The sequence below is a fragment of the Tiliqua scincoides genome, chromosome 3, assembly GCF_035046505.1.
Source record: "Tiliqua scincoides isolate rTilSci1 chromosome 3, rTilSci1.hap2, whole genome shotgun sequence".
Classification (NCBI taxonomy): domain Eukaryota; kingdom Metazoa; phylum Chordata; class Lepidosauria; order Squamata; family Scincidae; genus Tiliqua; species Tiliqua scincoides.
The window spans coordinates 30,531,612-30,548,311 of NC_089823.1; the positions used below are offsets into that span (position 1 = coordinate 30,531,612).

Here is a 16,700-nt window from a genome sequence, read left to right on the forward strand (position 1 = left end):
AATGAGCTCATCCTGAACCACCCTTTTGTTCTGAGATGTTTCCCTGCAGGTCTCAATAACTCCTGGTGGAACTGAGGGAAGCAGAGGCCTGCATTGAGTGCTGGCTGATATATTGTGCACAGTGGGTTGCAGCACTGAGTCCCCATCATGACATAAAGCATGTCGTGTGTGTGAATTCACTAGCTTATGAGTCTGATGCTTTCTTGGAATTGGCCTGCTTGAAGACAAACATGATTCTAGCTGGGTTACAGATACTTTTTGCGTGTATCTAGAACCATGCACATATGTAAACACATATGTGTTGCATGTTGGGCAACGCAGTCCTGAGACAATGCAACCCTGTTGTTTCATCTCTTCATATAAACTGGTACTTACCGGCATTCATGTTGGCTTAAGATTGCCTGTGTTCCTATGTTGACGCATATCTTCAGGTGCCTGCATTTGTGCTTTTCTGGAAAAAAAAAATATTCCCTTCATTTAACAATTTTAAAATAGATGTTAAGCAGCATCCTGTTGGGATGTCACTACATTATAGGATGCAAATTAATTTATGTTAGATGGTTAGCCTGTGGGCTGGGACTGTTGGGATGTTTTTATTGTCAAGCTTGTAAAGCACTTAGCGCATGTTAAGTACTCTAAAAATAATAAATGGGGGCGTCGTTGGGAGCCTCAGCTAGAACACGGAACTTGTCAACCTCTTTCTCTTTTCCCTTTTGCTTTGCTTACCTGTATAGCTCTGGAGGCTATTTGTGTATCAGGACTTGAGATCTGCCTGTCCCGACTCAGAGTATAGCCCTCCTCCTCCTCACTCGCTTGTCATCTTAGCTACATTTCCCTGTCAGAAGCAGTTGTGTGTGCCTTCCCCAGCTGTAGCCCTGCATGTGCTATTTAGCTTAGCAATACAAATCTTTCTCTTTTCTCCACCTCTTGCATCCTGCGCTCCAAAAGCCAGAGAGGCTCTGACTGCCCTGGATTACTCAAGGCGGTGGGAGGTCTTGGAAAATGGGCCAAGGTGGCAGCCTCGTTGGTGGGGGGCAGAGGAAAGGGAAGAGCGGAGAGGATGTGAGAATGCTTAATGGCCCAGCAGGGAAGGAAGGAAGCTGCTTAGCACATTTGTGCACCTACTGAGCATGTCACTGCAGGAGCAGTATGAAGTGTGTCATCTTGCATTTTTACTAGGACACTTCCCTTTCAAAAGTAGCCAATATAAGTGGACATCTCTAGTTGACTGGTTCCTATGATAATTTGTGGTTGGAAGTAGGGGAAAGGAAGGAGTTTCCCAGAACTGCCTGGGTTGCCATGGTATTGTCAGTCCTCTTTGGCATCCACCCCCAAGGCTAATTGTCTTGCTTTCAGACTCAGATAACTCTGCTACCCACTACTATTAGGGGCTTGAACCGCAGACTTCTGCATGTCAGATATGCAGTCTACCACTGGTCTTTTGCTTTGCAGGTGGATAGCAGGGGATTGTATTAGTCGACAGTGATGGGTATGGTTATCCCGACAACTGAGAAATAGCATTGGCATTACACTCATCTATAAATGAGTCTGCACATTCTTTTTTTCCTCTTGTAAGCTACTTTGTGGCATAAGTCACACAACAGAGCATTTGTTCTCAACCCTGCATTTGAATTTTTACCCACAGCCTAAACAGGATAAGGTAGAGTGCTAGAAGCTTTTAATTCATGGTCCCAAATTCTCATTGACTTGCTTTATTTATTCATTTTTAAAGTTATTTTTAAGTTTAAAATATTCACTTTTTTAAGCTGTTTGAAGTATGCACTCTTCTCTCCTGTGCGCCTTGGAAGTTCCCCATTTCAAGGGCTTCAGTGTCTCTTTCTGGAGTTGAGATGACACATCATCAGCCAGATGATAATGCCAAATGAATGACAGGACATTTTGCCTCTTTCGTTGCAGGTCTAGTGAGTCCCCTGGAAGTGTTCATGAACACGAGGAGTGTTGAAGTTGCTCGAGGCCAGACGGCAGTCTTGCCCTGTTCCTTTACCACGAGTGCTGCACTCACTAACCTTAATGTCATCTGGATGGTCACCCCACTCTCCAATGCCAACCAACCTGAGCAGGTATGACTCTAAACTTTTCCAGGTGGTAAAGTCCAAACAGGATTGTGATGAGTAGGCCCACCTGCTTCTGATCTTCCTTTGTTTAGGATTGCCCCCCTTTAAAGACATACATCATTAGGAATAGACATAAATGCTTGTCTTTGTAATGTGTGAAGGTGAGACATGAATCAGAGCAGTATGTCTGACAAAGTACTAGGAGGCTTCTCCACCTTTTGTTTCTCAGATTCGCTGCTGACCATTCATATTTTGCAAGGTTGCATGTCTCTAGTTATCTGCTGTTTCCTGGTGGCCATTTTGAGGGCACAGGAAGGACAAAGGCTATATCAGATATGACCTTCTCAAGTTGTTAGCTTAGGTCCAAGTGTTGACAAGGTCATGGAGAAGCCAGGTGACCAGGCAGTGTAGACACAGATGAATTAACTCAGTCATGAGTTGTACTGATTGAAAGAATGCAGCAGATTTGGGAGCTTAATCAAAGGCATTGGCATAGGATTGGGGCCTAGCCCCTGGAGCTTCTGACTTGAGACTTGTAGAGTCTAGCAGTCTCTTGAGCACTGCTAAGGAGAGAGATCATCATGTACAGTGATTTGGCATCACATCATCATAACATAATGCAGTCCAGATTTAGTGTGGAAAAAAAAATACTATATTCCTTTCAGGAACTCTTCCTTTCAGCAACATTTTTCTCAAAGGCTTTTGCTTCTTCTTGGACTGCATCTCCCATAATGCATTGTCACAGTTGACTATTATAGAGCAATCAATAGCTAAAATTTTGAATTTACATTTTGTGTGTGTGTGCCTATGCTGTAATTTTGGTACATTCACAGCAGTAAAACAACACACACAAAAGAATCTTGATGCAATCATACATACAGTCGCAACCATATTGCTTTTTCTGCAGTGTTGTATGTCCATGTGCACATCATTAAATGTGAAGAAACTGAACATTCAGCGCACTGTGAATAGCACTCTGCCCAAAATTCAGACATTTAAGAAAAGAACAGTGAAGGATTCCCATTGCATCAATTCCACTCTGGAAACATGACCTGATAATTTGGAACTCCCCGATTTCTCCTTTAGAGAAATTTGGTTTGGGAGAATTTTTGAAGCATCGCTTCCTTTATCTGTGTTGCTTCTAAAGCAGGGAGGAAGAAAGCGAAAGCAAACTAACTTTGTGTCTTCCCTTTAGGGAGCCCTTCAGTGTGGGTTCCCCTATATCACTTAAACCTGCTGTGATAGTACTTCTCCATGGTGGCAGAAGTGGCAATGGAGTGCATCGCAACTATCCAGGCACTCCATCTGGTTCATTCTAGTCTCTGTAGTTGTTTTAATTGCACTAAAACCACAGGGCGTTGAAGCCTGTGCATAATGAGTGAACCAGCCCTTATTGCAACCTTCACTTTTCTCAAAGAGGTGTCATATCTTTCTCTTGCAGGTTATTATTTACCAAGGGGGTCAAATTTTTGATGGTGCACCCCAGTTTTATGGGCGAGTGGGGTTTGCAATGACAATGCCAACCACCAGTGCCTCCATCTTCATCAACAACACCCAGCTGTCGGACACCGGGACTTACCAGTGTTTGGTCAACAACCTCCCAGACCGAGGGGGCCGGAATATTGGAGTCATTGGGCTCAACGTCTTGGGTTTGTATTTTGGCAGAATAGTACAAAAGGGTGAGGGGTTTGTGGCTTAGGTGTGTTCAATGGGAGTATCTAGTGTGTGACTGTGAGGTTGTTGGGAAGATACACAGCTGGTGAGATTTAATTTTATTTACTATATCCGTAAGCCACATTTTAATGGTTGTTTTCAAACCACATATGATGTAACCTTTTAGTTGTTCCACAACATTGGGGAAGCTACTGAAAAAGGCCCATACATGGGGTACACTAATTTTGAATTTAAATATGGTGGGAGCCTAGCAGAGCCTCACCAATAGATCTGAAAATGTGCGGGAATCAGGGATCGTGTGAGGAAATTCCTGAAACTGTCAGGAACTGGGGACAACATATGTAATTCTAGGAGGCTTAGAAGTTGCTTTAGACAGATTTGGACGATATGTGCATCTAGCTCAGTGTTGTTGATATAGATTGACTGAAACTCTCCAGGATTCCAGGGAAGACTGCCCTACCTAGAGATGCCAGGGATTGAACCTGAGACCTTTGATGTGCAAAGTTGAGACCTTTGATGTGCACAGCTCTCCAGCCTTAGGAAGTGTGGGGCCCAATTCTGGACAGTCTTTGGACCCCCTCATTTGTTTTGCAGGACTCCAATACACGCCCCCCCCCCCACTTACCACGAATTGAGCGGCAGCGGCCCAGGCCAGGAATAGCACTTGGTACCAGCACAGCACCCAGAACTAGATTGACAGCGATGTGTTGACACTGTCATGTCACCACCAGCTAGTTTTGGAGTGGCTTGATATGGGGTCACTTTCTCTTCGATGTCTTTGATTTGATGTCTCTTTTTGTCTTGTCTTGTGTGCTCCCTGGGGCATTTGGTGGGCCACTGTGAGATACAGGAAGCTGGACTAGATGGGCCTATGGCCTGATCCAGAGGGGCTCTTCTTATGTTCTTCTGTATGTTCTTAGGAACGGGCAGGGGAGCCAAGCAAGATGAGCCCTTCCCCAAATATGCAGTATATGCATGAGGCAGACTTCTGCATACTCCTGTAATTGAATGTATGGCAGATGAAGGGTCATAGATGGTTAGAAGAGAAAGAGGAGAAAGTCAGGTGATGACAGTGGAAGGGGGACAGGAGGTTGAGGAGAAGAACAAGCAGAAGGGGACCTGTAGGAAATAAGAAAAACCAAAGAGGAGAAAATGAATAGATCAGACATCAGAAGGAGAGAGGAGTGAACAGGACCACAGGTCTGGCCAGCTGAATGAACAGAGGCAGAAGCTGCTGTTCAAGTGGCAACAGTTTACTGATAGCATACCAAGCACCCAAAAGTGGTTTAGGGTGGGATCATTTTGCATTTTATCCTCTTTGTTTTTAGTTTATCAGGTGAAAAATATTGTTCACCTTCATTACGCTCCAGAGTGTCTGCTGATCTGCCTCACGTAGCTGAGAACCGTGTGCATTGCAGATGCTTCTGGGGACCTGAGCAATAGAGTGATACCAGGATGCAGAGCCAGAGCAGAAGCAGCACGGTAAGTATTGCAGGCACCACAATGTTCCGTGTAACGGCCCCTCTCACTTGCCCTTGGAGCCATTGGGGCAGCAACGGCAATGCAGAAGTACTCGCTAATGAGCGCCTGCGCATTGCAATCACTGCCCCAATGGCTCCAACGCTGAATGGGAGGGGCTGCTTACACAGCGCATTGTGGTTCCTGCAGTACTTACCATGCTGTCCCTCTCTGGTTACGCCTCTGATGGGAGGGAACGTGCACTTTGGGGGAGGACCCAGTTTTTATCACCTCCCTCCCCGTTTTTGCATTTGGCGCTTCCAAGGGCACGGCATCTCTGTTTCCCAACCGGGGTGTTCTCATCTTGCACAGAGAGGAACGTCAAATCTCTCATCCTCATCCAGATACTAGAATTTGGCTGGGAGCGAAAACGTTTTAATGATAACTTTATTGTGCAAGCTGGTGGGGAGCTGCAGATGTTCTTCTTCCCTATAGAGGACACTAATCGAAAATGGCCACAATTAAGTCAGCGGTTATGACTGAGTTAGCTTGCGAGCGATGCAAGCCTTAGCAGGTGACCTCGCCTGTTGCTTCCCTTATTAGACTTGAACCATCTGCATCTTTGCTTTGTCAGCCTTTCATTGTTTGTTTTTTTAACCATCCATGGCCCAGCATTCACATGGGTCATAAAACTGTAGAAAAAAAGGGGGGGATGTCCCTGGGTTTAACACAACCCCGATCAGACCATCCTTTTTTTCCCATTGCAGTTCCTCCCTCTGCCCCAGTCTGCAGAATTCAGGGCTCTTTGAACATTGGCAGTGACATCACATTGACCTGCAGTTCAGAAGAAGGCATCCCACGGCCAACGTACTACTGGGAAAGACTCGACAACGCTCCGAAGCTGCCTCCAACGGCAACGCAAGGTGACCATTGCATGCTTTCCCCCATTATGTGACTTGGGTAGTTGCTTAATGCTTGCTTTTTCCTTGTCCTGCTGGCCTGGTGGTCTCAGCTTACACAGCCTGCCCCAAATAGCTGCCCGTTGACCAAAAACACACTATCCGAGGAGCAAGAGATGGGGATGTTTAATAGGGTTATGATAATATAAATGCACAACCTTCATAAAAATCATGAATAGGGAAGAAAAAGTACCATGTCTGGCATAGTGGCTGACTTGGAGCCTGGAGAGCATTGGCTGCCCTCTAGTGGCCCTCCTAATTATATCATATTTGCTTTTCATCTTAGGACAGAATGGTCAACCTTTTAGGCCAGTGGTTCTCAAACTTTTAGCACCAGGACCCACTTTTTAGAATGAGAATCTGTCAGGACCCACTGGAAGTGATGTCATGACTGGATATGACATCATTAAGCAGGAAAATTTTGAACAATCCTAGGCTGTAATCCTACCCATGCTTACCCAGGAGTAAGTCCCATTGACTATCATTGTTAAAAGTATATACATAGTAGCCTGTTAAAAGTACAGATCTGTAACATTTCCCCAAATGCAGTCACATACATACCATGGTGGCATCAAATCTAATACATTAAATATAAAATATTGAAATGAATGGGAACCCACCTGAAATTGCCTTGTGACTCACCTAGTGGGGTCCCGACCCACAGTTTGAGAAACACTGTTTTAGGCAAATGTGCCGGAAGTCAAGCCCAGAGCATGAGTTTCTGGAAACTGTCGATCACAGTTTGATACAGTACAGTCTTTCATGCCTTGCTGTAGGTTTTCTCCCAGACCACTGAGGTGACAGCAAGTATAGTGCAGGAGAGGTGAATGCTGACTCTGTGCCATAGCTAGGCCTGCCAGTCTATTGTGCAAGTTGACCTGCCCTTAGAGGTGCACCTCTTTCCTTTAGAGATTTGAACTCATGGGCCAAGTAAAAATAATCACCTCTTGCATTGCTGCCCCTAGTGCCAGGCTAAATCTGTAATTATGAACTAGTTGACAGACTCCGTCATTTCATTTTTTTCAGCGTGGCCGACAGATTGCTCTGTCACTGCAGATCTCCTGCCAGCTGGTGATTGGTGGTGTAATAAAATGTTCACTTGCATTAAAAATCAGGACTTGAAAAATCAAGTGGTGAAGCGATCATCTGCTTGACTGTGGTGTCCAAACTCAGACTACAGTTGTTCATGCACTCTCCAGATCTGGAGGAGGGGGAGGATGTTGAAAGTGCTACACAATTCTAATTACATTCAGTCTCCACTGAAGGAAAACAGTTTTGCAAATGGCGCACTTTGCGGTCTGCCAAATCACTTCCTTTCCTTCTCTAAGTAAAGCGGCACGAGTCCCTTTTCATGACTTCTTCCCTAAAGAAGCATGAGTGGAGGGGATGAAGTAGTTGTGGTGGTGGGAGTAGGATTTCCCGAGCTTGCAGTGAGGGATTTGTGAGGATAGGTAGAAGATGGAAAGCAATAATAGGCTCATAGGACATAGACATGACGAATGAAAAGCAGTGGCTGGAATTAGTTGAGCAATAGGGGGGCTGGGGAGGTGTCCGTTCTTTAAACATTCTGTGCCAAGTAAGGTCAGATTTTGTGGCGTACTGGATACTCTCGTCGTGTGTGTGTGTGTGTGTGTGTGTGTGTGTGTGTGTGTGTGTGTGTGTGTGTGTGTGTTTTAAAATCAGTTCAGGGATTGCTCTTGATGCAAAATCTGAAAATCAGAAGAGTTGACAACTGTTCTTGAGTGCCTGTTGACACAGCCATTAGACTGCTGGTGGGCCTTGTTTGTTTTCTTGCCATATTCTCTTGGCCTTAAGCTTTCACAAACATTAAAAAAAAAATCTTTAAGACGAGAATGCCCGCTGTAAGCTCCTTAAACCCTAATCTTTTCTGGGTCTGTTGCTTTCATCTGACTGTTATTTTCTAATTTATCTCTTAAGAGTCTTGTTGCAGAATTCATGAATTGTTAGATTTGCCTTTTCAGGGTTGTGGGGGTTGCTTGTCTTCCACCCCCCCTTCCTTTCTAATTTGATTTAATTTTGATTTTTTTCCTTCTGTCTAGATCAAGTTCAGGGTACAGTCATTCTGCGCAATATCAGCACTGTGTCATCAGGGCGTTACCAGTGTGTGGCTTCCAATGTCATTGGAAGCAGCACCTGTTCGCTTGAGGTTCAAGTCATCACACGTACGTCATTTCCTATTTGGGGTTTGTGCTTTTTTTGCTTAACATCATTTCCAGGCCTGTATCTTGTTGTCTATAAACATACATACTAATAGTGGGTAACTGAACACATCTCACTTTCTGTATGAATCAGGTTTTTATATACCACTCACATACTATGGGAGGTGGGTGGGTGGGTTGACTTGCTAGGTATGCAGAAGTAGGCAAGCTTGTATATTACAAGAAAAATAAATGCTTGAGGTCTTCTCGGGGTAAGGGAACATTTGCCCCCTTGCCCGGGGAAAGCACCAGCCGCCACTATGGATCAATATGGACCTGCACCAGCTCCACTGCTGGCACAAGTCTGAGTTGATCCATGAAGGTGAATCAGGCCTGGGAAGGGGAAGGGTCAGGATTCAGCATGCAGAACTCGTCACCTCCCAAGCCTGATCCACCCTTCTCCCTGCCTCCATCACTACCCCATTCAAACCACCCCTTTCCTGTTCCTGCCCTAATGGGATACAACTTGAGATCTATGTGTTAAAATAAATAAGGAAGTGAGGTTGCCGGCACCTTCAGATGTTTCCTGTATTCCATGTCCCACACAGCCCACCCTCGGAGCATTGGCCTGATTGCTGGTGCTGCGGCTGCAGGGGCAGCGGTACTCGTCATCTGCATGGTTGTGGTGGCCGTGACTCTCTTTTACTGGAAGAACAAACACAAGGAGGAAGAAGAAGAGGAGATCCCCAATGAGATCAGGTTTGGCTTTGGTGAAGTCACATCTAGTCTCCTTTTGTTCATTTTCCTGCCCTCGCAGCAGTTCAGACTCCAGGAGGAGAGTGTTGACCCAGCCACTGACCAGGCCTCCCAATCAAGTTTCAGAATGATTTTTAACTAAGCAAATAAAGTGCAAACAAACTTTCTCCTCTGAACTCTGAATTGGTTTCCATTCCCTTGAGGCTGAACTGTAAAGGAGTCTCCTCACCCCTAATCAGAATGAGATTTTGCCTGACTGAAATCTCATCTCATGCCTGAGTCTTCACTACTGACAGTGGTGTGCCACTCAAGGTTAGGTGCTTGCACTATACCCATAGTGCTTAGCCCCACTTGCAATGACTTCCTTCAAACCTGACCAGGAGTGACATGGTGAGCAATCCCACTGCCAGATACATAAGGAGCCTGCCTTCACCAGAAGCAGGAATTCACAGCAAATGATAACCTATTTGGGAGGTATCATAAAAGCACTTCTGAGGAAAGTAGGACCAGAAAGATTCCCAGGTTGCAAGCTTGGTCCCACTGAATTCTACTGTTCTTTATTGGTTTTTATTATTTTATTTAATGAATTTCTATCCAGTCCTTCTCCCAGCAAGGGCACTCAAGGAGTTTTAGAAGATTAAACAACATAGCAATAATAAAATGATAAAAAGACACCCTGTGGATCACATAAAATTAAAATTACATTCCATTAAAATGCCAGTCCATCACATCAGCCATCAAGAGCCATCCTGAATAGAAAGGTCTTAAGGCTCCACTGAAATACCTACAGAGAGACCAGTTCTTAGTTCCAAAGGGCCACAACAGGGGGGGTGCCACCACTGAGAAGACCCTGTTCCTCTCTATCCTCCATCAATGGCAGCATGGTTAAAATTGAATTCTCTTCGGTCTCTTAGGAATATGGGGAGAGGAAATGGGAATGATTGATCAGTGTCAACCAGTGGGTCAACAGGATGTCATGGCGTAGATCATCATGGATCTCTGTGTTTTCCCATATATGCCACTAGTGCAACATGAGCAAGTGTTTATGTGATTGCTGAGGGGGGATGAGAGAGGGGATTAAATACAATCCTTATCATCTCCTCCTGTTTCCCTAGGGAGGATGATTTGCCACCCAAATGCTCGTCATCCACAAAAGCGTTTCATGGCGACGCTTCCTCATCAGAGAACGACACGCTCACCTCATCCAACACCTACAACAGCCGGTACTGGAATGACCCCAAAGCAAACCATGCCACAGACTCCTTCACGCGCCTCCATAATGATGCACGCCAGCCCTTTTCCCGCTCTGGAAGCACCAACAACCGCCCCATCTATGCCAACGGAGGCCACCCGACCCCACCTCCACCCAAGACATTGGTGGTGACAACCAATACAGCCCCCTCTCCGCAGGAGATGGCCAGGAGCAATGGCTCAGTGAGCCGGAAGCCGAGACCTCAGCACACACGCTCCTATGCTGTGAGCCAGGCAACACTGGAGAGAATAGGTGCTGTGCCTGTCATGGTGCCAGCACAGAGCCGTGCAGGCTCATTGGTATAGGGAGAGGATGCGGTTCTAAGGAAGCAAGAACCTGTTGCACTGAGTGGGGGGTGAAGACCTGGCCAAAACAAGAGACCCTCCTCTTCTTCCCTGAAATGCGTTGAAGAGGAAGATCAAGCCTTTCCTCTGTGCCCTCCCTCACTCCAACCAACTCTATCCCACTGTTGTGATCGTCTCTCCTTTGCCACCCACCCTCATGATCTCAGGGGGCTCCTCAGCTGTGGCTGGATGTGCCAAGGCCAGGGAGAGGGGCACACAAGGTATCGCGGCTGGATGGGCCACGCTTGGTTTCTAAGCTCTGTCTCATATGAAACTGGGGGATGTGACCACAAGAACGGTGTGTGAGGTGGGGGAGGCGGGTTGGAGAGCTCTGTGGCTGAGAGGTGGAGGTGGAGATTTAAAGGGGATATCTCAACAGCCTTAGGGTGGCACACCTGCAGCTTGGCTCCCAAGAGATAACATTGGAGGTGAGATGTTGGTGAAGCCAAACGGATTGCCGAGGGAGCCGGCAGAGGGCGGGCAAAGAGCCAGGTGAAGGGAGGGGAGCAGGCTGGGAATTGGCTTGAGAGTGATATTTCTTTTTTTATTTATTTCTTGACATCCCTCTCTTGCTTTCCTTTTTCTTTCACTGGATGTTCTCCCCACACTAGTTGTTTGGATGCTTTCCGGCACCTCTTGTCATCTCCATGGCAATGGTGGTCACCCTGGCACCCTTCCCCAATGGGCTGCTTGGCACCACTATGACCTGCTGCTGCTGCTTCTGCTGCTGTCGTAAGGGGGGGGGAGTGTAAGGAATGTTGTGGGGTGGAAAGCCAAAGCCTCCATTGCTTCCAGAGCTGCTGCATCTCCCGGGCGTGTGGCTTACATTGTCCAACCTGCTAGGCTTCCTTGGGCATTTGCATGGCAGGGTCTCCCTACAGGGCTGTTTGGGGCTGGCCTGCATGGCCAGGCTGACGATGGAATGCTCACATTTGAGGCATCGCATTTGAACCTTCCCTTCTCAGATATTTGGGCTTCTCACAGTACTGGAGGAGGGAAAGAGAGAGCAAGCATGCAAGGAACAGCAAAGGGGTGGCTTCTCCAGCCCTCTTTCATCCTCCTTGCAGCATGGACGGCTCTGAGTGGCGTCCCGCAGTGGCAGGCCGGCGCGAGGCCCCGGCTGCCTCCGTGTCTCACCTGCCTGCACCGCTGGACAGGTCGGAGTCTAGCAATTTCAATCGCCTTAATCGAAGCGTAGGATTTGAACTCATACCAGGGTCTTTCATGCCCCAGAGGGGGACTTTGAACTGGGGGGCTGTTTCCTAATACCTCGAGGAGGCAGAGCCAAGGGACCTCTCACTGCATCCCACTGTCCACACCTGCCTCATTTGTAATGCTAACACACTGGTCTCCTTATAGGGAAGCACTCCCCTTGACGGCACTAATGGGCTTTCCTTCTGCACTGACAACAGGCATCCTTCCGGATGTAACCCCAGCACTACAAAAGGAGGGGGGGCTTGATTCTTGGGCACCCCTTCACCTTGGGATTCTTAGAGAGATCAATCACTAATGCTCTTCCGCTTCCACTCTGCCTCTCCCTGACTTTTCCTTTCTTCCAAATGTGCACAGAGGCTGCCACGAGAGCTCCCTGCCCAGGCCGCGCACCTTCTGTGCCCACTGCAGAGAGAGTCCTGTGGGTTGCACTGGATTTGAAGCTTAGCTGAGATTCTGTGCCTTCTTTGCTTTGAAAAATAAATGCTGTCCTTCCCGCCCCCTGTCCTGAGTCCCTCCCCTCCCGTACTACTTACACTACTTGCTTCATTGACTTCTGAGCACACCAGGCAGACAGATGGCTGCCGTATTTATACACGTTTCCCAGGGAGCAAATCTCTCTCCTCTTGTGCTCGCTGCCACCGGTTTCTCCTTTCTGTACTTGGAGGTAGGTGTGTGGGGGGAGGGAGAGGAAGTGTGGCTTTTACAAAATTGTAATGTGGGAAAATAGAGAGAAAAATAACACACACAAACACACACACTCTTGGCTTTTATAACAACAAATAATGTAAGAGACATTTTCAAGGGATGCTGCCCACAGCAGCCCAGTGCTCAGAAGGCTCTTTCTGGTTCTACTGTTCATGAGACTGTTTGCTCCTTTTTCTTTGTTCTTTCTAATTGTCTAAAAAAAAATTCAATAAAAGTTTTATTCGTATAAAAGGTGAAATGGTTGTCAATGGGTTTTGTTGTTCGTTTGCTACATTTCTAGCCTACGCCTTTTCCAGGGGTTCACAGCCACTGCTGTATGATCAGGGCTGTTTCCAGAGGGGGGCAATCTGGCTCCAAGAGCAGGCAGGAGCCCACTGCCCCTTCCCCATTTGCACAGAGTACCCAAGAAGCACAGAGGTCAATGTGCGAGTACTCATGATTTGCACCTGGGAGGTTTCCTAGATCTGCCTCTGCTGAGTTCCTGCTTGGATAGCAAGGTTCCACTTGCCAGATACGTTTACAAGAGCAGAACTCAGACTGTTGAAACCTGTGGCTCTTCAGAAGGTATAGTTACGGCCCAATCCCATGGCTCCACTGTATTGCCAGAATCACATTCCAGTGGCACAGTGCACTTTATTGCCATCACAAAATGTGACATGCCACAGAGTGCAGGCTGCCCGCCACCATAAAGAGTGAGTGGTGGTGGTATTCCAAGAGGGACCTCTGCAGGAGCCCCAGGGCTGGTAAGTTGGCACAGGGGGTAGGTTGTGGTGGAATGAAGTGGAAATCAGGGCAAGATGGGGGTGTTGAAGGCAGGAAGGGGGCAGTTATTGGTTGCCATAACTCAGTCGATCCTCTACACCTTCCCAGCCTCAATCCACCTATCTGGGTTGACTTGGACTTGCACCATCTATTTTGCTGCCACAAAATCCAGGTAGACCCATAGAAACAGTGGGGGCTTTCTAGAAAGGAGCAGGAGAAGCTTCCAGAGCTCAAAATTCCCCCATGAGATGCAGCACGCGCCCCATTGGCACAGCTGCATTAGTGGGGGGGGGGGAGAAGGTTATGTTAGATTGGCCTGTTAAAGAATGTTACAAGACATTGTAAAATAAGTAAAAATGGAAAAAGAAAGCATTTCATTTTTAATTGTGAAATCATTTTTTTTTTTTTTTTACTGAAAAAGCCTTCATTTATTTTTCAAATACATTTGATTTTATTTCTCTTTGGAAAAACCACTACGCAACTGTTACCCTGCACATGCCCAATCTCGTTGATCTTGGAAGCTAAGCAGGGTCAGGCCTGGTTAGTACTTGGATGGGAGACCGCCTGGGAATACCGGGTGCTGTAGGCTTATACCATAGTCTTTCGAGACTGAAGGTTGCCAACCATTGGAAAAACCACTCCACAAAAACACAAGCATTGGAGATATTTTGTTGTTTTGGTGATTGTTGTCTTCTTATTGTATGGATTCATGGAAATCATGAGTAAACTGCATGGTGTGATGGAGTTCCAGTAGAGTGGAATTCAAGAGATACTGAACTGTCAGAACAATAATGAAGGAGTATTGAGGGCAACTGTTCATCATTAATTAGCACATGTTCTTTTCCAAGCTAAGAGGGTCAGTGAGAGTGTCTTGGATAAGGGCCCTTAAGATTCTAGATCTTACACTGTCTGTGGTCCTTAGGTTTTTCTATCCAACTGTTGCTTGGGGTCAGATTCTCCCAACCCATTCTTAACTTCAGCCATTATTTTTACTTATTTGTTTTAAAATGTTAGATCCCTCTTTTGAACAGATTGTTAGGATGGCTTAGAATAGACTCCAAACAACCCAAAAAAGGAAAAAGCAATTAAGGCAACTGAAATACACAACAGAACAGTGTCTGCACAATAGGTACACAATTATTTTCCACTAGAATCTTGATCAAACAAACAAACTCTTACCTAGTACCTAAAAGAAAATAGGTTGACATGTTTTGGAATTTATAATCCAGCTTTTAACTCAATAAGTTCTAATGAGCAGTGAAATATATCATTGTTCTTTGGGCTTACTCTGGGCTATTTGGGGATACCAGTCCTTTAAATGCTATTGTTAATGAAATTCTCCTAAAGAAGACCCGTGAAGCTTCAAAACTATTGGAGTTGTATTCATGGTACTGAATCATGATGGCAACTGATGTAAAATAGTTGCACCTTATGGTTGCCCTATATCAGTGACTTCTGCACTCTAGTGTCAATCGCTGCATCTGATGTCAAAAGCCATATATATACATACATACATATACAAATTGAGCATCCCTTATTGAAGTACTTGGGACCAGAAGCATTTTGGATATCAGATTTTTCCATATTTCAGAATGCTTGCACATACATAATGCAAAGTCTTAGGGGTGGAGACCAAGTCTAAACACAAAATTCATTTATGTTTCATAGACCCCTTATACACATAGCCTGAGGGTAATTTATACAATACTTTTAATAATTTTGTGCATGAAACAAGGTTCATGTATGAAACACAGTTTGTGATGTTATTTCTTTAGGCAAAAAAGTATTTTTAAAAAGTCATGTTGGCACTCAAAAAAGTTCCATATTTCGGAATACTCTGTATGTCTGAATTCTGGATAAGGGCCCAACCTGTATATGTCTTTAAATCCTGCCACAAATGATGTAACAAAGGGGCTGTCCTCAAGTCCTCTGGCAACTGATTCAAGATACATGGTGCCACAATAGAAAAGGAACTGCACCTTGCCCCTATCCCCTTGGCTTATGGTGGTGGTATCCTAAGTACCTAGGCTGTATCTGATGATCGTAGGGGACATGCAAGATTATATATGGGAAGGTGGCCCTCAAGGTATCCTGGTCGTGTGTCATATAGGGCTTTAAAAGCCAGATCCTACACCCCCTTCCTAGCCCATACCACCCCCAGAGGTGCCTTAGTTTTATGCCAGCCAAAAAAGTGTTGTAGGAGATCCACTGGGGACCAGGCAGGCTATAGAAAGGTAAATAAAAATGTTTCCTTATCTCTCTCAGGGCCTAATTCGATCCAACTTTCCAATGCTGATGCAGCCACAATGCAGATCCGAGGTAAGGGAATAAAAGTTCTGCTCTCCCATCACATGGCCCCACTGGCACAGCTGCATCAGCCCTGAAATAGGATTGGGCCACCAGGCTGCCAGCTGCCCAGTTGGCACACAACAGGGCTCTGGGTCAGCCCTGGAAAGGACTGAGCTGTAGGATTCTTAAGAAGCTAAGTTCTCTCTACAACATAACTTGTATGTATGTATGTATGTATGTATGTATGTATGTATGTATGTATGTATGTATGCATACATACTGTACCCAGGCTTTGCACACTGGAGAGGGCACTCTGTTCCAGAACCACCATTCAGAGCGCAATGCCATAGTCTTCCGAGACTGAAGGATGCCAACATTATGTATATGTATGAATATATACGTATATTTTATTTATTATGAACATTTATATCCTGCCTTCATTTCACAACTGAAGGTCAGCAGTGCTGCTACCCACTATGGCACTCTACCTGTGCACTGGCACTGAGGATCCAGCGGTCAGGTGGGTGAAGGGGGCAAGACAACTCCTGACACTTAGTGGCACACAACAATAAAATCCCCATCCAAATTGAAAAGCCAAATGATTTTATGATTTCATTCTGCCGTAGGAATGAAGGCAGAAGTGCTGTGCAGTGCCCTGGTGTCTTGGTCTCTCATTCTGAGTGTGCATTTACGAATGAGAACATTATTCCTTATCCTTTTTGTTTATAACATTGCTGATGTGGAGCCTGAACTTGCAACCTGTGTACTGTTTGCTAGCTTGAAATCCAAAGGATGAGTGAAAACTCTGACCCATATTGAATTTCAAGTCAAGATGATGACTTTTCCCAGCTAGAGCCCAGCTTGAAGTGGGAGGGGGAGAGGGAGGGAATGTGTTGGCAGGACTTTTAATCTATGTTTACAGGGGAAATAAAAGAAAGAGTACAAATAGCATCAAGGAGAAGTGATTAGATGTGGTTTGTTCAGAGGGCTCGCAAAGGATTCTTCTAGCACTCAGCTCTGTTAGGGTCATCTTGGGGATTTGGACTTATTAA

The 16,700-nt window shown here is 45.8% G+C and overlaps 1 protein-coding gene and 1 pseudogene across 4 annotated transcripts; both read left to right on the forward strand.

Moving 5' to 3' along the window:
* Nucleotides 1–2,027: 2,027 nt before the first annotated feature.
* On the forward strand, nucleotides 2,028–10,638 carry IGSF11 (immunoglobulin superfamily member 11). 4 transcript variants are annotated; one of them, XM_066621850.1, is made up of 6 exons: nucleotides 2,028–2,081; nucleotides 3,517–3,724; nucleotides 5,975–6,130; nucleotides 8,227–8,355; nucleotides 9,024–9,084; nucleotides 10,197–10,638. In XM_066621850.1, the coding sequence occupies exons 1-6, from the start codon at nucleotides 2,043–2,045 to the stop codon at nucleotides 10,636–10,638; spliced, it is 1,035 nt and encodes a 344-aa protein (XP_066477947.1). In that variant the 5' UTR covers nucleotides 2,028–2,042. The 4 variants fall into 4 exon arrangements, with proteins under 4 accessions (XP_066477947.1, XP_066477945.1, XP_066477948.1 ...); XM_066621848.1 differs by having other exon boundaries at nucleotides 8,227–8,349; nucleotides 8,934–9,084; XM_066621851.1 differs by having other exon boundaries at nucleotides 8,227–8,283.
* Nucleotides 10,639–13,830: 3,192 nt separating this feature from the next.
* Nucleotides 13,831–13,948, forward strand: LOC136646671 (5S ribosomal RNA; annotated as a pseudogene).
* Nucleotides 13,949–16,700: the final 2,752 nt, after the last annotated feature.

Coding starts and splice junctions, on each gene's coding strand:
- IGSF11 (XM_066621848.1), top strand. CDS start 2,043: ATGGTCACCCCACTCTCCAATGCCAACCAACCTGAGCAG. Junction 6,131..8,226: donor GCCTCCAACGGCAACGCAAG/GTGACCATTGCA, acceptor CCTTCTGTCTAG/ATCAAGTTCAGGGTACAGTC. Junction 9,085..10,196: donor GAGATCCCCAATGAGATCAG/GTTTGGCTTTGG, acceptor CTGTTTCCCTAG/GGAGGATGATTTGCCACCCA.